Source organism: Pithys albifrons, chromosome 6, assembly GCF_047495875.1.
Source record: "Pithys albifrons albifrons isolate INPA30051 chromosome 6, PitAlb_v1, whole genome shotgun sequence".
In the NCBI taxonomy this organism is placed as follows: domain Eukaryota; kingdom Metazoa; phylum Chordata; class Aves; order Passeriformes; family Thamnophilidae; genus Pithys; species Pithys albifrons.
Genome location: NC_092463.1, coordinates 56,150,025 through 56,175,237, shown reverse-complemented (window position 1 = coordinate 56,175,237; position 25,213 = coordinate 56,150,025). Strand labels below are relative to the sequence as shown.

Here is a 25,213-nt window from a genome sequence, read left to right as displayed (position 1 = left end):
TAGACACAAACAGGATTTCTAATGAAGCAAAAACTCATGCACGAGTTTTGACAGATTTAGAAATACTAATAATCCTATCCTGAGAGAAAACGTGGAAGAATAAAAGAAGACGATACAAAATGTCTGCCTTAGAAAGTAAAGTTATAAACTAAGAATCTGAAGAAAAAGGAAATAATCATGAATACAGAAAGATAGCTTTAGTTTTAAGCATTGAATAGCAGCAAGTTAGAAAATCATAAAGAACTGGGTAAGAGTCAAAAAACTACAGCGCAAACAGAGTCAGAAGGATGGTGTCAACTGGCAAGGGAGAAGTAAAATGAAATATCATCTGCAAAGGAATAATGATCTTTCCTGAAATTAGCCATGAAACCAACTTGGGAAAAGCAGTAGGGAAGTAGCCATGGGAAGGACTTTATCAATTTGAGCAATAGAAGTCAGACTAAACATTAAGGACTTTTTAAAGTGGTATGAGGCAAAGCAGGACCTTCAGGAGGGCAAGGGTTATAAAGAAGCGGATACATAGAGATGTTTTATACTTAAGGCTAAACATATATGATTTTGGAAGGCATTTTAGGCTAGGTTTAAAATAAACTAAGGTGTACTCTTGTTACATAGCTATTAAAAAAGAAACATGCATCCTATTACTAATATTTTACAGTAAATCCCACAGTATAGAATACTGACTGACTATGATGTATCACAACTCCTTCCATATGTGTTAGTGCTTCCTACCTAAAAAAACTCAAACCCAATGATTTTCCCTAAGATATAATCAGATAATAGGACACTGGGATTGGTGTTTGGTTCAGCTAGAGGGAATGTGAGATTGGAAGTAGTGGCTCTGCCCGTGTCAGAAATTAATACATCACATTCAGTACAAAATTCAAATATTTTTAAGGAAGAGGATATGTGGAAGAATTACCTGAAATGGGAGCTGTGACTGATGGCTGTATAGGATAGGCCTGCTGAACGAATGGCTTTACACTGGAATAAAGAGTTGCACAAAAATCATACACCATGCCATCCAGTAAAGTCCATTGGAGTCACATAGTATAACAAAATAAGTGGTTAATGACCTTTACCCACAAACATATATGTTTTCTTTGCATAGCATATTTAACAGACAGACAGCAAAGGTAAGAGAGAGAGGGCAGGGATGGGAATTACACCCAACATCTTACAATGAGGAGCTCATCTATGCTCAGTCACGCAGCAGGAAACCTGACCCACCCTCATAAGTGTCACAGCAGCCAGGGATAGCGACTGCTTTGACTCCCAGTAAACCCAGAGGACACTGAGCTACTGGGGCACAAACACTCCCATGGACCTCAGTGGAACAAGGTGAGAAAAAGCTGAAAAGTAAGGCTGGAAAACATTGTTCCAGAGGCCATGGCAGGGCAGGAAAAGTAACACTTGGCTTCCTCTTCTGTATAGTGCTGTGTCCACCACAGTGCTGAAACCCCAGTAATGGGCCTCATGTAGTCATCTCCTGCCTTACAGGAAAATATGTCCCCCTTGCCTTCAGAACTGCTGATATGTTTAAAAGAGGATGGAAGTATTTGTACTGAAAACTTATTCACAGACAAAACATTACTGGCTGCTTCCCTGGCATTATCATTGGATCTCACCGTGCAACAGGAGAAAAAAGAGGGTGCCCATCAGGCACTCAGCCTCAGCTTTGGGGTTTGGGATCTCTTCTAACTTTTTGAACATGAGTTCACATCACTGTAAAGGTTCCTTCTTTCCCTACAACTACCTTTACCTCCTCTTTGGAAAAATGTAGAATCTCTTGCTTCCCTGCTATCCTCTGCCAGCCAAGTGCACAAGCCAGCCCCACACTGCACAGAGAAGCATATTTAACTTTCAGACTTACTCTTGCGAGGATCCAGGCTGCCCCGTTTGAATCATGCCCGGCCAAAACTGAAAGAGGAAAAACAAACAAACAGACCCACAGTTGTTCTCTTTGTTGGAAGATTTTGGATATTTTTGAACAAGCATGATTCCTTTTGCAAACATAAGTGAAAGCGTTAATCCATTCATTCCGCCTTAGTTTTCTACTGAACATTATTAGAGAACACAGGGATTTTTTTGGGACTCGGCTAACAACTTACCCCAGGTGCCCCAGGAAATGTAGGACGGGGAATTCCTGGCAGGCCCAGCTTGTTGTGAATAGCAGTAGCTGAGACTATCTGAGCTGATGACATTGCTGCCATGTGCTGGAGTGCTTTGTCCTTTGCTGTCTGATCCTTTAATATGACAATTACATGGAGTCTTAAAACATTTGGCACAACAAATGATGTTAAATAACTGCAGCTACAAGCACATAACTAAAAACTTAAAAAGCCACACAGAAAATGCAAAAATAGCAAACCATGCAGGAAAAAAAATACAGCACGGAGGCTAACACTCAAACTACCTCAAGGCAAAACCTCATCTCAGACATGCATGGTAGACCTGAATTCTCACAGTCTGCTCTGCCAACACACAGGAAGCTCTGGGAGAGCAAACTACTGCCCACTTGTTTATCTGGGCAAATTCTGCTGATTTTAAATCAGGCTGGACTAAACAGGGTGCGCTGCTAAGGCTCAGCTCTGCCTGCAGGACAGGGAGCACTGAGATTTGAGCTCTATCATTTCAATCTAAGAGAAGTTTGCCTTTCGTATTACACTGTAAAATGAGAACACAGAACTGCGACTGACTCGCAAACAGTGACAGATTTTTCTTCGTGCTTAAAGGTTTAGAGACATTTTGGATTCAGTTTTACAACAACTATTTTAAAAGCTAGATCACAAATATGTAAATAACATTTTAAATTTTCAATTGTGGTATTTTACTGATTTACAGAGTTCCCACAGAAAACTATCAGCCATAAAATTGCTGCTGTTTTCAAGCATACAGGAACAAGTTTAGAAAAAGATGGGTTGTTACGTGTATTAGAGCAGCGCTTGGAGTTCTAGTCACTGCCAATCATGTATGATCACAGAACAGAAAGGGAAAGCCTCTTAATGCAACAGAGTTAACCAAGGGCATATCTTAGGTCAGGTAAAACAAGTAAATGAGAGACTGTTTTCATCTGGTAAAGCAGGGTTCCTCATCCAAAAGTACTGTATTAATAAGTACTAATATTTAGGGATGTGACTTAGAATGAAGGAACACAAGCAGGATTAGGTAAGGACATTTTGGCTGGGGTTTTTTCTGGTTTTATTTTACAAGCAAAGTAGCAAGCATGCTGGCAAGAGATGCATGCTCTTATGTATGACATATGACTTTGCACATATGCTCCCTCTGTATGTAGTAGTACTATAGGTAAGCAGTTTCTTCCTTTGAATAGCTCCTTTAGAAACAGCACAGGCTGAAAGTACAGGAAAAGCTAGCCAAAAATTCTGCCAAGCACAGCTAAGGTACATAATACTTGGTTTAGTCAAAATACTTACCATGCTTGTTACCTGGATACAACAACAAACAGTTTATTAAAATGCTTGTGTAGAATAGCAAATTCTTAGCAAAATATGAACAAAATAGTAAGAGACAAAGGAAGAGCAGTTTGCTCAATATTAAATATCAGCTTTAAACAAATGCATTATTTTCACCTAGGGACTGATTCATTAAAAGGAAAAAAAAAGATTAAGAAAATAACAGCAAAACACTGGGGAGAAATAACCCAGAGCTCCGTGTGGAAGCTGTGGACACTGAATGAGGGGGATTGTTGCTGAGTGTGTTTCCCTGAGCAGTGTGAGGTGTCCCTGTGGGACACAACCCAGGAGAGCAGCAGGTGGAGCAGGGCAGTGGCTGCTCCAACATCATTCCCCTCTGCACCTCGAAGGATGTGAACCTGAAGGGCAAGCCTTGGCTTCCTTAGCAGCTCTAACACCTGTGGCCCCACCAGAGCTGCCTCCTGAGCTGTCTGAGCCTCGGGACCCCACCCCACAGGTCAGCACTTCTGCAGAGAAGCTTCTCTCCTGCCACTGCCACTCACACACACATATCCATCAATGTACAGACAAAACTCGGTTGTTTCTCCAACTTGTACTTTCCCACATAATCTCAACCAATTTGCTGGTTATGAGCTGGAAGTCAGCCCTGGCACTGCCAGCTACTGGCACCCACCTTTGCCTGCCCCAGGGTGGGAGGGTGTTCCCACACAGGAGGTTTGTGCATGACATGTTTTACTGGTTGCCTTTGGATGTCTGCAGTCCACTGGGCTAAAAACTGCTTTGGTGGCAGTAACCTGAGATTCAGGCAGCTCTCCAGACCCCTCTACCCTCTTGCACAGTAAAAAGGACCCTCCATCATGAAAGCATGAAAATGAGGAAATATTCCTAAGAAATTTGGAGGTCTAGCTCCACTAGACTTCCCTGTTCCATTTCTACCCTTTTTTTTTTAAGGAGAGCTGGCTTGGAAGTGTCCAACGATGCAAGTCTCACACATAGCCTGCTGAATCATAACCAACCTAAACCTACAGGGGATCAATATCTTGTGTGTGAAACAGAAGGTTCAAGAGACATGTCTCTGGGTCTTAGTAACCTGCTTTTTTGACTTCCTTGCTATTTTCCAGAAGTGCTGTGGCACTACAGGTTCCTCTCCTCCTCTGCCTCCTTCCTGCCACCAGCCATGCCAGTGCCACCACATGAAGGTGCAGCTAGTGCCTGTGTTCCTGCCAAGCCTCTAAAGGCTGCTAAAATGGCCTTACTATTAGGTGGCTTTAAAATAAAGGAGCATTTGAAAATAAAAGCTTTGTAAGGGATATAAAGTCCATTCCTAGGAGTTGCATGAGCCCAAGGTAGATTTTTAAATATATATATATATATACACATATATAAATAGTTCATTTTGCCTCACTTTATCCATCTAAAGTCTCTGTCTGACCCTGTGCTACTGTTAGTGCTGCTACAGGAGACAATTTCTTCTTTATGAGGCTTTGAAACCAACTAAAATGCATTACTTTCTGTAATGTTATTGATGTCCAAGGACTACAACATGGACACCCAGCATGACAGGCAAATTCCACCTAACAGATGAATTAAGAAAAATTTTCGAAGATTTACACTTCCTTCAAGACCTTCTGTTCACAGAAGGAGGGACACTGAACCTGTCCTGTGGAGCTTTTAGCCCGTGAAACTGATGATCCTGAATTTTAGGAAAAATGACAAGGATTTTTGGAGGGAGAAAACAAGAAATGGGATGTGCATTCCTCCTTGCCAATTGCTTCTGCATTTTGTGGTGGCCATTCTTCTCATCCTCTTTTGCTCGATTATGTTTTTAGGAGGATGGAGAGAAAGAAAAAAAAAAGTTTGGAATGATAGCTCAGAAATACAGTCTTGCAATAGGGCTAGTTTGGGGGAGTTTCAACAATGCCTACACAGTTTCCCACTGGTGACAAATCTGCCAGTTCCATGGGACATCAACACACTCAGGCCAACAAACATTAGTGGGACGTTTCACCTTTTGTAGGCTTAGGAAACTCTGCATAGTTGGAAGTTCAGTTTTTCTCAAAGTAACTGCAACTTCACATTCAAACATGAAAGAAATAAAATTTAAAGTCAAATACAAATACATAAGAGGTCCTGACTTCCACTGGCATAAAAGCACCTTCAGCTACATTTTGGAGAGCTGCAAGGTAATGGCCTATGCTTGTGTAATCAGGCAGACCTCATAATCTACAGAAACAAATGACCCAATCACACTTTAAACCTGTTTATTTAGACTGTAATATTAGCTTGTCTGCCACTTAAAAAGAAGTATATGTTGGGGGGTTTTAAGCTGTAACGAGAGCACTTGTAACCAGGAGGGAATGAATCTTTCTACCTATCACTGCAAGGCGGCTGCTTCTGGGATGAAACTTGGTAACTGATTAATAACACACAATGGTATTACATCACAGTTTAGGCAGCAAGAGAAGTAATATATCCAATTAAAACGGCAGGGGTAATTTAAACAGGAAGATTACAGTAATTACCCAGGCTGGAATTTGGCCAGGACAAATGGGTTAACACCCCTACTCTAAACAGGAACATTGTGGGGATTTTTAATGACTGCAAATAGTTAAGATTTTTATTCCCTATCTTGTCCAAAACAGAAAGGGTTTGGGTTTGCTCTCACTTGTGCTGCTGTGTAAAGCTGGAAGAAATTCTTTCAGATCAATGAGGTTTATACTGATGCAGTAAAATAAGTTTGGCCCAGTGTGCTGCAGTCCTGTGCGGTTCAGCAGAGGCTTGGGGGGACAGTATCTCCTACCAAATTGTTGAATTCCGCTGGAGCTTAAGTTATTCCTTGGATAGGTCCCATCTGGCCCTGACCTGGTCTGACCCTACGTAATTTATGAGCTTGGATGGTATTGCTGCTTCCCAGGAATGACACCATAGTAAGCAACAGGCTGCACACTCAGACTCCTGCCTTCCCTTCTCCTGATAAAAGTCTTCCCCTGTTCTGTGGTACATAATTAGTAATGAGTGTTACCAAGGTGGATTTAGAGTACAATCAGTGGAAAACTGTACTAGTCCCACTAAATCCCTAAAATACCATCTCTGTAATGGAGATCAAGGTCTGCCTCATGTTTTAGCCAACTGCTTCTGGCTGCAGTTGCACACGCTTTGTTTTTGAAAGATGTAAGCTCTAAGAATCTAATGCAAGGAGACTGTAACTTTTAATGAATCAGGCCCTTAAGGTTTACTTTTCGCTTATTAGTTTTGGAATGCAAAATACATAGTTAAATTAGATAATAATAATTCCCTGGTATCATCCAATTATAAATCTTAATATCTATGAAAGCCCCACATGAAACAAGTTCTACATGACAAGCACAAAAGGATTTGTGCTTGACTTGCTTTTAATCCAACATAAACAGAAGAATAATTTGATCAATCAGTTAAAACAATTTCTAGAGCAAAAAATAAAAACCGTTATCCTAGAATGATAAATGGGGCTTTGAATACCACGTTATCTACAATTTTGAGAGAAAAAAAATCTAAAACAGTATGAGGAAGAGTAAGCACAACTGAACAGTATTAATTCAAGAAGCCCTAAAACCTGTACCAATATTTAAAATACAAAACTTTCCATGTAAAGAAAAAAAAAGCATATAAGAGAAGAAACAGTAACTTGCTCACAAGATGGATGTTGCAGTAACACTAACATAAAATAGATTCCTAATAAGCAATTTTGCAGATGTTATTTCTGCACAGATCTCATATTGATTCAAATAACCTTTGCAATAATTAGCTGTAGCTCAAAAAGATAAACAAATCATGACAATACACAATTGTTCTGGACAAAAGATAGAGAGCACTTCAGTATTTCTAGCCCTGATCTCCAATTTGCTTATTATTAGAGAAGACAGGAGTAAATACAAAAGCTGGCTATTTCAGCCAGGCAATAGCTAATGCCAAGAAGAGAATGCGCATTCAAAGCTGTCCCAACTTGCTGCCTAATGAGTAGCAATTAATCCATCTTATTGTATTTCAAAATGCTGAAGACTCCATTCACATCAAAGGGAATTTTTCAAGGCTTTTATCATTGTTCATTTAAAAAGTATAGAGCTATCTTTAGCATTTTATAATTGACAACAATATTTTCTTTTTATCCCTCAATGCGGAATATAGAATAATGGATTTTTAAACATGTAATACATGTGAACTGTAGGCATTTCAATGTTTCTTTTTGTTTCTAATTAATCTTGCACTATGAAAAAAGGATCTGATATGAAAGCCTAAGAGAGATGTATATCCTGCTGTGAACACCTTTGCTCTGTTTATGTACAACTTCCAATCCATCTTTTCTCCTGACTGGACAGGGATGACTTTGGCTCCCTGTCAGTGCAGAAGTGGGAAATGCTGCAACCTAACACTATGGACTGGTGCATTTGACACAGAAATACAACATTAGAGTGTAAAAATTCTGCTTTGCCTCCTCTGGCCTCTGCATGAGGGGAAATGCCATGAAGAGGAGCCGCCTTTCAGATCTGTCTCCAAGGACAACTTTATCTCAGCCTCTCTTCCCGTTTTCATGAGATTAAATTTCTCTAACATCAGGAAGATTTTAATAACCTCAGTAAATTAAGATTAAAATCTCTAAAATAGGAGTATTTTCCAGTTGTAAAAAGAATCAAAATATACGATATCCCTGGAAGGGCTGAGGGGACATTCTTTACTGGTGGTCTTGAAATTCAGCAACAGCATTTGTGGGTGAAATTCACTTTCTTGCAGGCAAAGGATCCATTCATTCAGAGCAACTATAGGCACTTGTCGAAAGAAACAAGGGACTCTGCTGGACCAAGCAGATTCATGGCAAGCAGTTGAGATTTCAGCCTCTCAGGTAAGTTTCAGTAACAGTCTATCAAATGCCATGGGTGCAGATAGTAGTAAAATCCTCCCATCCCTTTGGAATTTTGCAGAAGATAAACATGAGAAGAGTTGCCCAAAGCTCTCCTTGCCACAATCAGTTTCAGACCAAGGCAAGACAGTAGGATCTCTTGGTATAAAATAAACTCAGCTGGTACTTGGGGAACAAGGGTTATTCGTATATACCTTTCACTGAACTAAGAGGCCTAGGTCAGTCGAACAGATCAGATTGGCCACATCTTGAAAAAAAATTGACAATAGATGCAGGTGGGAGCTTTTTCTAAGTAGCAACTACTTTCCTGGATGTCACCTATCACAGATCTTACAGAATGATTGCAAGTGCCAGTTCATTATTAGATAGGTGAGTCGGCCTGGGTGGGAAGCATAGAATCCAATGGCTTGGGTTGGAAGGGACCTTAAAGATCACATAGTTCCAACACCTCTGCCATGGGCAGGGACACCTTCCACTGGACCAGGTTGTTCAGAGCCCCATGCAGCCTGGACTTGAACATTTCCAGGGATGGGGCAGTCTCAGCTTCTCAGGGCAACCTGTTCCAGTGCCTCACCATCCTCACAGTAAAGAATTTAATATCTAATCTAAACCTACTCTCTTTCAATTTGAATCCATTCCCCCATGTCTTGTCACTCACGTAAAAAGCAGCACTTCCTATCTTATCCTTGGTCTCTCCTTCACCAGGAAATGTGGTCAGCACCTGCTCCAGGAGAGCAAGAGACTGTCATCTTCCTGAAGAGGTTGATGGGGCAGTCCAAGCTGCTGCCAAAACAGTTCTCCTTGAACAATGGGTAGTTACAAGTGCTGCAATGTATTCCCCTTGTCTTCTGTTTCCATTAACAATGTTCTTTTCAGCTGGTTTGCAAAGTCCTCTCCAACCTGCTGTATATGAACCTGCTTTAGCAGGGGAGGTTGGACTAAATGATCTCCAGAGGTCCCTTCCGCTCCCAATCAGTCCATGATTCTGTGTGATTCTGTGTGACAATGGACCATACAGATGGTTCAATACAGGAATAATATGAAGAACAGGCAGTAACACCAACAAAATGCCTGGAAGAGCAAGGTTCCATCTCAGGTTCAAAACCAGTAGCTTCCACCACTTCCAGGAAGTAATTGCAGGTCCTCAACAGGAAGAGCAAAAGCTTTGTTCTTCATAAGGCAGCTCCCTTATGGCACCTTCTTACATCAAAGTTTCATCTCTCCATGTGGGGAGAAAAAGGTCTGTAGGAGGCTGCTCCTTCTCCAGAAGGGACCTCTGTAAGGGTGAAGGTGTATTTCCATGGCTCCTTCTTTGCTGAGATCAAAATGGCAAGGAAAAGATGACAGAGCTGGGGAGATCCTAGCTCCTCCACCCTTCCTGGATACCCTTCAGGCTTGGGGCTGTGGACGAGTAACCAGGGCTGTGCCAGGATTCCTCAGGGAGCTGATCCTGGGAGCAGGGGTAGGACTCATTGGCCAGACAGACCCACTGTGGAAGGGCTGAGGCAGCATTTGAAGTCCATGGTGCCTGGAGGGCAGCAACGCCAGGGGCCAGCAAACCTCTGCCACCAGTGTGCACTCTGCCCTCACTGTGGTGTGTTACAGAGAGGTGAAGTCAATGCCCCTGCAGAGTGTTGGGGCATAGAAGTGGGGAATCTTCCTGAAGACATCAATTCCTAGCAGTAAAATAGCAGCTTCCCCACTTTCTGCTCAGCATTGGGGGAGCTGCAGCCCATGGATGGGTGAGAAAGAAAAGGAAGGTCTGAAGCCCTTACAAAATATTTTGTTGTCCAAACAGATCTTTCCTTCTTCAGGCGACTCCTTAACATGAAAATTCCCTCCAGATCTCTATTTATTGCAATGTCATCTAAGCTAGGGGTCTCAAATATTCTTAGGGTTTAGATACTTCTTTCTTCTTTAGAAAGTTTCAATAAAAATTATGCAGCAGGTGCAGTACTTAAAATGCCTTTTGCTTTGTGTTTTCATATTTTAAGCTATTTTGGTCATTCAGAAAGGGAAATATTTTAGAACAGTAAATCCAATATTTGTGTTTGGCTCCTAGGCCTGTATTTGGTACCTAGGTGGGCTTCCTGATTTTTTTGCAGCCCTGAGCGCTCACCAGTCCTAAAACTCCAAGAGTTGCTGGTGCTTGGCACCTCTGAAAGTGAGGCCACCTATTTACATACTTAATTTTAGGCATCAAGGCTTGACAACTGAAGCTTAAAATGCTACATGTCTCTGTATTATTGCACCCTTGGTTAAAAAGCAGTACGTTTAAGTTGTCTTAGTTGTTCTTTCCGAACCCCAACTGCTCAGCCAGTGCAGCTAAAAAGCCAGCCACCAACAGCCAGAGAAGCTTGCCAGCATGCTGCCCACTGCGGCCCAAAACCCCAGTGCTTCTGTCAAGGAGGCCTGTTACAAAGCCAGGCTGTTATTTCTGTGCTGCAGTTCAAGGATGGGGGTAAGCATCTGCAGTGCTCACCGCTTAGTGCTGGGAAATTACTTTCTGAAACATTTTGCTTTTCAGCTAGAACAAAAAGGTGATTTGTTCTCATCTGGGTGAAGGGAAAAAAATCCACAAAAAGGAAAAAAAATAAAAAAGGAAGGGAAGTAAAAGATTTACAAGTTCCTTCTCTTTTTATGAAAAAAAGAAAAAATCAACAGCAAAAACTGCAAAACCCTCTCTTCCACTTTTAAATAGTGTGAAAACAAAACAGGTCTCAAAGCTGTCCTCTGGAAAACTTGAAAAAACAAGCAATCCAAGAAACCCCTATTAAGCATTTCCAAGAGTTTCTTTTTAGCCTTAGAATATATTTTATTGAAAGCAGGGAAAATGGGGACATGTACAATTCATCATGTCAGATTAAGCAAACATACTTAATATTCCCTGAACAGGACTCTGACTGAGGCTCTCCAAAGATTAAATGTCAATAATTTACTTTGAAAAACTTATATTTCAGGGAATCTTGTAAACAGTGCGTAACTTTTGAGGTGATACTAGATTGTACTCTAGAAACACCTTATAGTTAGAGCAATCTGGGCAAGTTGTGCTCTCTGGCACTTGGAGTAAATGATCAGTTTTATGTATTCTTGATAGCATTTCAGAAGCACAGACAAAAAACCACTTGGGAATGAAAAACAATTACCCCAATTACCCCTCTGGAAAAAAAAATAAAAGAGAAAAAGCATCTACACAACTGCATAAAACCTCTGTGTATTTAAATACACTCCTAAAACTCAACTGTTAAAAAGCAAAATAAAAAATGGACTAGTGGGTTAGAAATCAGGTTTAGGTGCTGAGCTGTTACAAAGAGTAGTTCACTTTGCATTTGGACAGTGTTAAACCAACGTTTTTAATGTGGATGCTAGTGCAGAAACCGGAGATTAAACACAAAGAGACGCAGACAGCTCCCACATGCAGGAAAGGAGGTTACAGGCACAGCAGCCCCAGCGCTCGCCCATCACCGCGGGGAGGAGGAAGGGACAGGCATAGCAACCACAAGCCCAAAAGCAGAAAAGCGCATACCTTCAGCTTGGAATGAAAATCACGAGATTTCCTTCTGGCAAGAACCTGAATGTGACTAGACACCTGCAGGGTAGGGGAAGGGAGGAAACAAAGGAAAAGCCTGTAACCATGGAGATGAAAAGCCCCCTACAACTGGGCAAGCCAAACGTACCTTAATGGCGGCTTGAATTTCTCGAACTTTCTTTCTTGCTAAGACCTGTATGTGACTAGACACCTACATTGTTCAGGTTTATAGAGGGGGGAAAAAAACAACAAACAAAAGAAAAACAAAAAGCAAATCAAATTTTAAATGTCTATTTTTTTCCTTAAAAGAAAGAAAAGAAACTTTTCTGAGGGGAGGAAGTTATTTGCATCTTCAGTAAGCTCTGCTGTTAAAAGATACCACATTCCCAGCCAGATACCAAGCTCTTAGCACTGAGGCTTAACAGTACAGGTCATCACTGCAGTGACTTGATTAAGGAAGAAAAAAAAAAAAGGAAGGAAAAAAATGTGTAACCCACCAGGTTGTGCATTCAGCTACAGGACAGAAGACACAGTTCACAGCTGGACACAGCCCACGGGTTTGGTACCGATCCCATCCATGCCCAGGCCCGGCGCTCTCGCACAGGGAGCCCACAGGATTTCTACCCCATCTGCTGTGGATGCAGATGCCCACTCTGACCATTTGCCACTAAGGCTTGAGACATAACTTGGCACCAAGAAAGTTTAACCATTATTCATTGCGCTCTGCAGCTCCAATGAGAAGACTCAGGCTGCATTTTGACTCCACTGAAATGCTTTAAATTCTGGCACAACCATAAAATACTGGCTCAACACAGGTTCCTGAACACGTGCTGCCTTGCTCTGTAGTCTCAGCATCAAGTCCCTCCACATAACACTCGCAACAGTGGGGACCAGTAACTTTTATTGGCCATTCCATTTTGTTCAGAAATTTGTGTAAACCCAGTCCTGCACTAGACCAGTTATTGTACAGAAGTTGTTGTCTGTGCAGTGAAGGGTCTGGGTCTGAATTCACATTCCTGTTTACCCAGGGACATAGTGAAATCCATGCTATTGCTGATGAGGGTTTAATGGTGCTGCCCAGCATTGCTCAGTAGTGCTCAGCATCCTACAGCATTCCGTGTGAAGGTTTAAAACCTGCAGTGATGGTAAAAACCACTAATAGGAAATCTCTTATTCTTGTTTGACCCATGACATACCATATCAGGTGGTGCCCATTTTTCCTAAGTGAGTTACAATTCCAGTCTGGGAAACAACAAAGCAAAAAAAAAGGAGAACCAATGCTTTCCTCCCTCTGTAGGACTATTCCTTGGCAATAGTACCAAAAAGCCTGTATTTTAATATGGGAGTGAACAGTAATGGATCAATGAGCACAGTCCCTGAAGGCTGCCTTCAGAGACTCCTTTGATAAGTGCCTCAGGAACCAGTTTGCAGTAATTTGGAGCCATACTGCTGCTTACTGAGCAATTTTGTAGTCAAACACATAGACCAAGTTTTCACATGTGTTCATTTGTTTTGCTTTCAGTGGAATATTAGTAGTGTTAAGGGTTATACAAGAAGCACAACTGAAACATTTAATTGCTCATTGAAAACATCAAAAAAACTTTTCTAAACAGACACTCCAAAGTGATTTTTGACATAGTCACTATAGAGGGATGTACAAGCATGGAGGCAGACATCACCATATGTAATCACAACCCTCTTGGTCTCTTGGCACATGCTGGCCAAGGATCCAGCTCCAAGGTCTGCATTTTCACTCCTGATGCAACTTTATGATCCCAGCATAACCCCCAATTTTTGGAGCTTGCATGGGGCATGGCAGAGCAGAACTTGGGACTTTGTATTTTCTTTCTGTTTTCTTTGCCAATCTTTGGTTTGTTCCTTTTCCACATGCTGCAGTTTGTCTCCTTTCTCATGCCTTTTTTCATCCCTTGTGCACGTGTTTTCTTCCTACCTGACAAGGGACACCACCCAGGGCAAAACAGCACCCAAAGTGCTTTAAATCCAAGTGCTGGCAGCAAGCCATCTTTGAGTGTGCTGACTCAAAGTCACCTTTCCCCACACTACAGAACTATGGTTATCATGCAAGTGTGCAAGCCTTTGCCTTCCCCTTTATCACACACGAGGATGGGGAGAAGTGGAATCTTGCGCCTGATATTAGAAGCAGCAAAGGAACTCTGCAATCTGTGAAGCATTTTTAAACAGCACAAGGTTTTAGTAACCACTACATAAACTACATGGAACATGTGCCATCTATGAGGCTGCTGATCATGAATATTATAAATAAAAGTATTTAGTTATATGAGATTAATTGATGGTTATCTGATAATCATCTGAAAAAAAAACTTAAAAGTGGTTTGAGGTTTATTCTGGCTATTTGATGAATGTAATCTCAGCGTGGTCACAGACCGGGAGCATGAAGGATCTTTGGGGACTTTTGTTATTACTTTTTTATTCTGTAGAAACTAGTGGCCATGAGCTGAGAGCATGATTATGATCAGTTCTGTTAGATTGTTTTTATTTTTACCTCTCATATCCAATATTCATAACTTCCATTATATCAGCAAATTCTCTTGACTTTCAAGAGGTTCCATTATTCGCCATCTCAAAATAATTATTATATTCAGTAGTTAGATTATATTATAGAGAAATAAGGCACAATGCTTTATGTTTTGCTTCAATTTCTGAATTTTCCCCCAAATACGGAGGATTAACAGGTTCATGTACACATACATTAACAAAAAATTCATCCTCAAACCGCCACTGAAATGATGATGCACAATATAAACCCAAGAGTTTTAAATATTCTCTACACAGCATGTCTTTAATCTGAACAGTGAAGTCAATACATCATCTCATCAGAGCTGAAGCAGAGACAGCCACTGCAGCCAAAAATGCCATGTTTTGTCATTCACTGACATGCATACTTCCCCACTGGCTTATTTTACCTGCTTCCTGGTGCGTGTCTTCCCTGTTCTAAGTTTGATGTATCTGGCTATCAATTCATTCCTACCTGAAACAAAATAAAATTCATGATAAGGGACAAGCAGCATCACATCCATAAACACCATCAAAACACCACGTTTTAACATATGACACCCACGCAGATGAGGTTTATGTTTTCTTACACATACTCCATTTTTCTTTTGCAAACAATTTCTCAGTATTTCTCATTGTTCACCAGTATTTCTCTTCCACCTCCTTGCCAGTCATTGTAAGTGCCATAGGAACTATGCAGAGGGCTTTGACTTCAGTGTTCCCCCACTGAAGTCCTACAGTTGGTTGCAGGCAGAGAGGCATCTCTTTGGCCAGTGGTGGAGCCCAGGATAATCTCTCCCAGGAGAACCTCCCATGTTGGGGGTTGATACAAGGTTTGGGCTCCTCTGTTTTTGGTTCTGACTGCTCCGGGTGGTGTTTGCCCTCCTGGACCAGCTGGCCCCCTGTTGGGAGCAGTAGCTGCTCTTGAGAAGGTTGTGCGCTACCCCAGCCAAAGTGCGAATGTTACAGCTTTTCTCCAAGTTTTATTTCTACAAGGATGACAGCAGAATCTGTCCTTCCTGCCAGGAAGCACTCTGCCTCCTCCAGTGACGGAAAGCACTGTCCTGGTTCAGCAGGTTATCAATCACATCCTTAACTCTATGCACAAGGGAGAAGTTCTTGTGGCAGTGGGGCCAATCAACACCGTGGTTTGTTATTCAGAGCTCTGTTTCTCTTGGAAACGTAAAGTATTTCCAAGTCTCTAAAACAACTGTTTGACTCTTCTTCAGTCACACATTATGCTACCTAATTCAAACTAACATTTTCTTTCCAAATGACTTCCTTCCTAAATACTGCTGACATGGAAGATAACACAAGTTTTATGCAGTATTCTGTTTATTTTCACTACATATTATGTTACTTTTCCATGAGCTGTAATAACTTAAATATACTTGTTCAACAAGTCCTAAGTTACGGAGCTATTTGTATTCAGCACAGGGGATAAGTAGCTCATCTGCAGAAAACAAGAAAACTGATTAAGCAAAAAGCTGAAAATGGGGAGGTTAAGAAAATAACTTGTCACCCACCACGTTATTTAAAGTGGATGAGTACATAACTGGGGAATGCAGAAAATTGTATCAGCCGGGGCTTCAAACTCTTCCAGTTTGATGCTGTAGGGGAGAGATGGGGAAGTTTGGAAGTAGCCTGCCTGCGTCTGAAGGGCATTTTGTTTGACTGAAATTTTGAACACATTTAGTCAAACGAGATCTTCATTTTCCTCTTCTGTCTCCCCCTCTGAGCCTTATTTTACACCCTTTGTATGAAATGTCTCATGGTTCCTATCTCCTCCATATTTGCTAAATGAGCACTAGAACATGAAAAATCAAGGTGCTTCATAGTAGGGCTGTGTTTCCTCTGATTCCCATTTTGTTTTGCTCTGGACTGAGTGCCAGGTTTCCCACAAAGTACCACTGTAACGGTGCTCTGAGGTTTGTAACTCTTCAACAGGTCTCTCCAGGACAAACTTCAAGATGTAAATTTTGCATGAGCAAACAGTTACACAAACCAGCAACATTTCTGCACACAAATGAGGGATTTCCGTATGCAAACAAAGAAGCAGCAAGTCACCTGATTTCATGCAAAGACCTTGTCTTCAGGCAGAACAGAAATTCTACAGCCTCTTGTGCTCACAAGATACTTGCCATCTGCAGTGAACAAGTGCCTTTGTGTTCACAAGGTGAAACTAGGGAATGCTCAACCTCTGTATCTCTCTATTCTCATGTTCTTATAATCCAAACAGTATCCTGCAAGAATCCTCTCCAACCCAGTGAGATTCAGACACCACCACATTTCTGCAATCACCAGTGTGACAGGTGGTATGAACATTTTCATATGTCTAAACACACATTTTGATCCAGCAAGTACCTGCTTTGCATATGTTTAACTATGTGCATACATTAATCCCCAGAATGCCTTTTTTTGTTGTTGTTGCAAAAGGCTTCTCAGGTTGTCCCTATCAGCAGCTGGTAACTCTGCAAGGGCAACCACACTATAAGGTGATGAAAAGAATGTTTTGCCACCTCTTGTCCCTCTGTCTGTGTTGAAGACATTCCAAAGACATGGGCACAGCACAGGTCACTCCAGCCACCCCTTGCCCATTAAGGTAGCTCTATGCAGCCCTTGGCCACAGCTGAGATTTCACAATTTTCTTCCCAGTCAAGGGAGCTAAAAAATTATTTTTAAAGGAAAGCTCATGTTCCCAGGCAGGCAGCCACTTGACAGGAAAAGCTTTATGAAAAACACCAAGCACTGAAAGTCTAGACTATATTATTCAAAATACCAGTCAAGTGCTGTCTCTGGTTGAGCCCCAGTGCATCCATAAAGTGCTCTGGCAACTCAGTGCTGGGGCGGTTCTCTAGCCACTATCTAGCCCAGCAGGGGTGTGACTAACAAGATTATGGTTTTGCCAAGGGATCACTTCCATTAAGGTGAAGGCTAGCCAGAGCCAGCAGAAGAGTCAGCAGGGTGGAATAATTTGTCTTAACTTGCAGGGAGGAGGAATTCTACAAGAAACCATAAAAAGTGGCCAAAGCATAAGCCTTACATACATTTTTCTTACTGTCATGTTCTCAACACAGCAAAGAAACATGCAGCAGGTTTAGCCAGAGCAGGAGATACCAAAGCCTCGTGAGGCTCACTAAATACCTTCTGCCCAGCCACAATGATCTGAAAAGACATAAATCCTGTTTTGAACTACCAAAAGCCATAAAATACAAACATAAACACTGCCTGACATAGACAAGATAGATGTCTCTAACTAAAGTTTACAGCCTTAACGTTATCTACCAAACACTGGTCCTCTTCTTTACCAACTCTGACAGATTCTAGGAGAAATGATCTTATCTCCAGATCAACTAAAGCCCAAACAAAGGCTTAATAATCCTAAATATGCCCTTTCCTCTTCTTGAGAATGAGAAGAACCTGAAAGAAAAAGAGGCTCAATGAATTGCTTTAATTGGTCATTAGAAACCTTAGGGTGAAAAAATATTAAATAAATAAATCATTAATAAATAGATCTGTTTTCTTTAAGAAGAGCTCAGCTGTGGAAATACTTCCAATACACACTCTCCCTCTCTCTCTCTTTGTTATATGTATCTGGGAAATTTCCTGGCAGAAGAGAAGAGGTCAGGTTTAAGAACTGTAAATGTTCAGCTCCTTCTTGTCATTCCCTATGAGAGTCTCCTATTTTGAATGTTTTGGTTCAGGTATCAAAGAGATGAGTGGGGAGGTGCCTGGTCAGATAAAACATCTTCACAGCACAGGAATCTTTTCCAAGGATCTTGAAAAGATCAGGAGAGGACCACAACAAATATTTTAAGTAAGTTGCTTCCTGGGGGTTGCTTTTTCCTCTTTTAATTCAGACTTTACCCGTTGTGTCCTTCTGTACTGTCAATGCAATTGCAAACTATAGCTCTCTCTGGACTGATGCTGATGAAGAGGCATTTTACACAACAGAATATCTTTTTTTAACCATGACATATAGAATAAAGGGAGTTCAGCTAGAAAGCAGTGCAGATGCTAAAATCCTGCTTTATGGAGAGCAGACCTCACTGTGGCCCTGCCAGGTGAACAACTGAGTGCCCAGGGCAGCCCTGCTCCTGCCAAGCAGTGGGGCACAGGCTCCCCATGCCTTCCCAAACTACTGCCCCATCCCTGTGTGCTATCACACTGACCAGGGGAGTGTGCTGTGATCCCAGACACCTCTCAGGCAGAACAGCGAGCTGACATTTCTGCTCTTCTTGTTCAAAATAAGCAGAAGCAGCTGCAAAGTGGGGAGGCTCCCACCCGCCCCTCTCCTCGGAGGAGGCAGTTGTTGCTCTAACAGAGGGCCCTTGTGCAGGGAGCCTCCCCCACCAACGTTATTTCCAAGAACAGCCTAAATCAGCCAGGCATCAGGCCCCACAAAGGGCTTCATGAGGCTCCTGGGTCCACCCTTGGTGCTAAGGGTGCATTTGTCCCCACTTACCCAGCACAAGCAAAGCCCCCAAAGGTGAAAATCAACCCCTGACTGAGGAAGGCGTAACTGGCAACTCCTTCATGGGACAAAAATGGCACCACCCCCTCTGCACAGGAGGCACCAGCCCACCAAAGGCAGCTCTACCAGGACCTACATGAGCTGTGGACATGCCCCCAGCCACACCGTGTCCCTTCTGCTGGGTCCTGGTTACAGGCATCACTGCTCAAACCCAGTCAACAGGGCAGTGAAGCCGCTGCGTCACGTTCCTGCGCAGCCGCATGGCGGGCGGGCAGCTTTATTTAGAAGATTAATGACACAAATTAAACCTCCGCCCTCCCAGCTCCCAGTAATAGGCACCATCCGAATGTGATAAAAATAGGCAAGTGTGGGAAATAAACCCAGTTAGCAGCTTGAAAATGAACAGCTAATTTTAAAAAGTTTTCATACTCAGCAAAATAACTCAAGCAATGGCCAAGTAGCAAAGCCTATTCTTTTCAGAGAACGGTGTGCTATGAATTTCTCCAAATTCTGTAAGACTGTGGCTCAAAACAGGTATTTCACATCCTGACCATGAAGTCTGGGGGCAGACATGCACAACCATTAAATCTCCTAAATCATTCACACAGCCAGGTTTTCACCATTGCAAACCTGTTTTCAACTGTTTTTAGTAAACTCCATTTCTGGTCACTCCTGCTTGAAGCTGCTACGAATGACCTGGTGATTGCAAAGTGCTGTACGCATGGCAGGGGACCAAATCTGGAGAGATAGCAGGAATTCTGCTGGATAAGGGAGCAGTCAGGGACTGGGACAGTCCCTGTGAGCAGCACCTAGATCTTTGTGTGGCTGCCGAGCACGGGCTGGATCCAGATCCCACCCCAGGGTGTGGAGGTCTATGCATGGCCACTGTCAGGAGGGATATGCTGGTTTGAACATTTTCCTCAGCTGAAGATAGGCACAGGACCCTTGGATGGTGGAGCTCACAGCGCGTGGAGAAAAAGCCTCCACAAAGTCATGGTGCTCAGCTCCAGCACTTTTGTTTGGTTTTGCCGGCAGAATATCCGGCTTTGGGAGATCTCGCCTAAAACTCGCCGGGGCCGCTTTCTGAAGATGCCTTATAGCTAAATTGGCTAACAAAAAGCCTCTTGTAGATAAAAGAGCTCTGCAAGTCAACAACTGGCTAAGCAGTTTAAACCTCTAAGTAAGGCATCCTCTATTTAAACGTTATAGGCAAATCTAATTTAAGCTTTTAAAAATATTATGGGCAGGTGTTTAAGTCGTGGGCACACTGGGCTGTGCGCGGGCTGCGGGGGGCTGGGCGCCGCTTCCCAGGCGGGCAGCATTTTGTTCAGCCAAGCTTTCTGCAGAAGGGCCACGTGACAGAGGCCAAATAAACAGCATCTGGGGATTTTCAATTACAGACCTTCACCCAGCATGCCTGCACTGTAATCTCTACCAGATGAGGCTCAGGCCTCACTATTTTCAATAATTCACACACTGTGTACACATAACATGACAATAAGGGCATTCATGCAACCGCCTGATTCGCACATCAAAGCTCCCAAATGGCCAGCTGTAAGCATGCTTACTGCTGAATAATTCATTCTTTTCACAGGCTTGAAAAAACGCTCAGCGGGAGTTGGCAAGCTTGTGTTCTTTCCTGTGTGGTATGCTAAACTCAAATTTTGAAAGAGGTACAGCCCCACTAAAAAGAGTCAGAGATACAACTATTTAAATGTGCATTTGCGAGCTTTCGGATGGCTGCTCACAGAAGAAAAAAAAAAGGAAAACAAATAGGGGAAAAAAAGAAGCACTACATTTCCAAGTGGGTAGCAGAGATAAGATGAAATAACCTACATGTCTTATAAGGCAGGTGGTTAATAGAAATAAAATTATAAAACTGTTTTCTGGCTGGTAATATAATTTTTACACATATTATTCTTGGCTAAATATCTTAGATATACCAGGCACATAACAGTCAACAAGTTCAGCAGACTTGAAATTTCCTCATACTTAGCATAAATTTTCTACTAGATGGCAAACAGGGTTTTATTTAAGACTAACACCTACGAAAAAGGCAAACACAGAAACACCAGTGCTAATTCTGTAACTCCTATTTACTGTTCTCACAGATACAGGTTGAATACTAATTTCTAGATGATATTTTAACAACTCCAGATTTGCAGCTGTGTCTCTGAACATTTAGCTTGCAACCAGTGAGCGTTCCAGATTTTGTAATACTTTGACTTAACACAACGGAAGCAACATTTCTTTAAAAGAAAAAAAAAGGGGGGGAAAAAGAAGCGTCTGCTTCATAATATCAAGTTTTCTTGACTGTCAATCAATGCCCAAACCAGCAGGATCAACTAGTCATGACCTCTCCTTATAGCAAACACATGCTGCTTACCAGCTGTGGACTGTGTTTTTTACATCCTTTTCTCTATCATTCAGAATGGCTTCCTCCTAATCACAATAATCCCAAAAGTGCTAAAACATATCAATCGTCCTTTAAGCCCTGCCTACAAAAGGCCAGCCGTCCAGCCTTTATGGGCTTGTCCAACAGCAGCTGATACTTCATTCAAATACAAATCCAATTTAGCAGTTACAAGAGGTTTAGCATCACTGGAAAAATATTGGTGTTGATCCTGCACTCTTAAGTCAGCAAATATTCCTTTGCCATATTGTTTAGCTTTTTCTGCCATATTTACACTCCTGCTGGATTTCCCTGAGTGACTTCAACAACAGCATTTAACCTCTGAACTGGTAATATTTACAGTTGATCTAACGGCAATTTTAAAAATATGTTTACTACAATTATAGAAACATAAGCCTATTTGTATTCAAACTGTTACAATTCTGAAAAAAAACCCAAACAATCAACAACCCTAAAAACAAACACAGTCATTTTCACTCAAAACCATAGAGCACACTTTATGTACTAGTTTTGCAGGATGTTATTTATTACAGCCCTTCAGGCAAGTTCATGGCAATTCTTTTACTTATGTATTTTTAATGGCTAAGTGAGCCAATGCAAACACTCTCTTGATCCCCCTTCACTTTTTCTTTTTTTTCCTTTTTGTTTTTCCCCTCTTTAAACAGCAGTATGTATAATGATTAAAGTAAGGAGGGAAGACCCTCTCTAAGGAATTTACTACTTCCTAGCCCAAACCTGCCAATCTGTAGGACCTGTTTAGGCAGTCTTTAATAAAGGAAATATAAGGCAGGAGATTTCACTTGCTTTGCAGAGAAAATAACCAGCCTCAAAGCTGAGTCAAGCATAGGATCTCCATCCGTCTGCACGGGCACTTGTCAGATGGCTGGGGCCAGTCAGCTCAGCAGCAGCCAAGGACAAAGGCAAATCCCACAGTCCTGCGTGGGGGCAAAAAAATTCCCCCATTGCCTTAGACCTGCTGAAAACTGTTGCTGCACTGAGTCCTTTGGGAGCCAAGGGTCTGGCTCTGCATTTAGGCAGGGACCATGCACAGAAGTGGCCGTGCAAGGGCAGGACTGTGAGAAGACAAAGACCACAGGGTTCCTAAAATGGGCTCTAGGGGCTGCCCCAGTGTGTGCACACAGACACAAAACTACAATAAGCCACTTAAATATTATTATACACAAATTAACTGCTTGCAAAGCATACCATAACTGGGTTGCCTGAGAGGAGAGAAAAAAAGAAAAATCCCAGAAACAAAAAAACCCCAAATAATCCCTTGGGATGCTAATGAGCAAGCAATTACAATGACTCATTGAAGTTATATCATAATGATACTTCCAAAGAAGAGAACTTTTTGTGCATTGTATTAAAACCAACAACAATAAAATGATCCCAGATTGAAGCAAGACCACAATTTAATTTGCACAGCAAAAGGGAAATGACCTAATAGTAGCACAGAAAGATATTCTCCTCATGTCAAGTCTCAACCTTTTGGTTTTTATCCCAGCTTCAGTTTTAGACAAAACAATGAAAAAGACCCAGAGACACATCTGGTTCAAAAGTCTTCATCGACATTAATGCAATGCATTGGTTTCTGTTTGGCAGGTATTCATACTGGGAAATATTCCACATAAGCAATGTTTATTAATTTTCTTCTTCTGAGTTTTTAAAAACACACACAGAACATTTCTCAAAAAGAGAGGAGTGATCCAGAGAGCTCTCTGAATATTCATTAATTAATATTTTGTCAGTGTTGGTTGTCTCAACAAAAGAAGGATTCACAATTTACTCTAAACCCCATTTAATTAAAATTTAAATGTTACAAAAATAAGTGGATTTTTTTTTCCCCTACTAGTTATTTTCTACTTACTATAAATTGTACTTTACTGCAACCAAAAACACATTTCAAAACAAACAGAAATTTTTAGGCTTCAGAATATGCAAAGAAATCCCCACAGGAAAAAAAAAATCCCCAAATTTGACCTTTACCATCTCTCTGGATCAACTACAGATGTTTAGTAGATTATACAAAAACCTAGATGTCCTTAATCTGACATTCTGGTTTTTTAACCCTGCTATGATAGGAACTCTTAGTAAGCTATCTGCGAAGACCCCGTGTGAATTCCACGTGCATACAGAATTGCTGTGTTGTTTTCCAAGGTAGCTGCGATTTTTCAGCGACATGAGCAGTTCAGAGAGGAGCAGACTCTTGTCCAGTGCTACTGACGCAAAGTCTGATTTGGACAGGAATCCTTCAAATACACAGACAATGGGCTGGCTGACCTGTCATGCATGATGGATGAGTTAAGGGGATTAAAACCACTATTTGCATTAGAATAGATAAAAATTAGCAAAATAGAATTTCTCGGTAGGTGGCTTTAGTTCTGTTTGTTCTCTAAGGCAAAATGAAGTTCATTTTTAAAGGAATTACGATTGTTTAAGTAATGCTTATTTGCAGAGAAGAAATTCTGAATGCTGGTTTACTTTCTATTGCTTACTTTTTAAGAAATACACTTTAACTATGACAAGAGTATCCTTTTCTCCCCATGTTTATTTTTAAAGCATTACACGACTACAGTGTTCTAACCACTGTAAACTATATATATACTTTAATGCTTACATGTTTCTAAGCTGCATACAGCCCAAAAAAGTGGTCTGAGTTCAGAGAGAGATGATCAAAAAGACCAAAAAATTACATTAAATTGTGTATTGATGCTTCACTGAAGTTCTGAGTACAAGCCTGTGACTCAAGAACTGTAAAAGGCAGATGCTTGAATCACTGCATGTTTCTTTTGACTAGATTCATATTGCACACAGTGATGGTACTTAAAAGACTCGGAGATGGCTGCACAAAGTAATATAATGAAAGACTCCCCTAACAGAATGGCATTATATTGCTTATACAATACATCTTTGAAAGAAATGTGTATGAACAAACCAGTGCACATAAGCAGGCAAACAGATGCAGAAACTCCAGAAACATCCATGCACCATTTCCCCTCACTACTGCTGAGAGCCACCAAGATTTGTCTGTCTATCACACAGGAGTTGCAAAATAGTGGAGGTCCCGCTCTTTGCAAGGCTCACACATCCAATGCAGCCTCCTGAAAATTCAGCACGTCTTAAAACACATGCCTGTGTACTGCCACATGTGGTACGGAACCCCACACCTGCTCTACCTGGGAACTGCAGTCAGACCAGTGATATCTTGCACTATGCCCCATGGCAGCACTAAGAGAAGGCAAAGCTGAGGCATCAAGGAGGTGAATTTCTTCCACTGACGACATTACCAACAGGAAAAGCTGTGACACGATATCTCAACTCCGCACTTACTGTAATGAGATTTTAAGAGAGCAGGTAATTTCTCCCATTCAGTGATGGGCATTCTGGCCAGATCAGAAGTTGTCTAAAACAGGTCAGTGCCAGAGCTTGCAGCCAGGGATGGGGCCCCACCATACAGATGCAGCTTCTGGGGAAGGGGGTGTGCACCCACAGGCAAGGGGAGGACTTGCTGAGCTACCTTCATTTGTAGCTCTGCAGACCCTGGTCTGGCATTTCATGCAACACTTTACAAAAACTGTTTAGCTTATGAATTTGTTTGGTGTCTGTGTCCTGTGCAGTGAAGATGTTTTATTTTCATAGCAGGTGCAAAGAGGTATTTAAATCTGCATGATGTCCAGGGTATTTGGACTAGGTTTGTGTTAGATGACAGCTTCTGACACCAGATGGGCCAAGAAGAGAAATGTTTAACCGGCATATGAAAGAGCCTGGGATACATTCATCACTAACCTTGGTTTCCAAGTTATTTCACAAGCACAAAGTAACATTTTGTGGAGATTTTATAGCTAACAATGTCATTCTAGCTACAGTACAATAAATATTTTGCTCCAATTACAAACCCACAAGAGAGGCTCAAAACATACTTCTTGCAAAC

The 25,213-nt window shown here is 41.7% G+C and overlaps 1 protein-coding gene across 5 annotated transcripts in view; it reads right to left on the bottom strand.

Annotated features, from left to right (window-relative positions):
* Positions 1-25,213, bottom strand: part of TEAD1 (TEA domain transcription factor 1) — a 159,682-nt gene that overhangs the window by 33,455 nt on the left and 101,014 nt on the right. The window contains exons 3-8 of one of the 5 annotated variants that reach the window (XM_071558996.1): positions 14,803-14,867; positions 12,006-12,068; positions 11,855-11,917; positions 2,112-2,246; positions 1,874-1,920; positions 923-984 (exon numbers count right to left, since the gene is read on the bottom strand). In XM_071558996.1, coding sequence (XP_071415097.1) covers positions 923-984; positions 1,874-1,920; positions 2,112-2,246; positions 11,855-11,917; positions 12,006-12,068; positions 14,803-14,867 — 435 coding nt within the window. Of the gene's footprint in view, positions 1-922; positions 985-1,873; positions 1,921-2,111; positions 2,247-3,434; positions 3,447-11,854; positions 11,918-12,005; positions 12,069-14,802; positions 14,868-25,213 lie in introns of all 5 variants that reach the window. The other 4 variants (XM_071558997.1, XM_071558998.1, XM_071558994.1 and 1 more) reach the window with 4 other exon arrangements.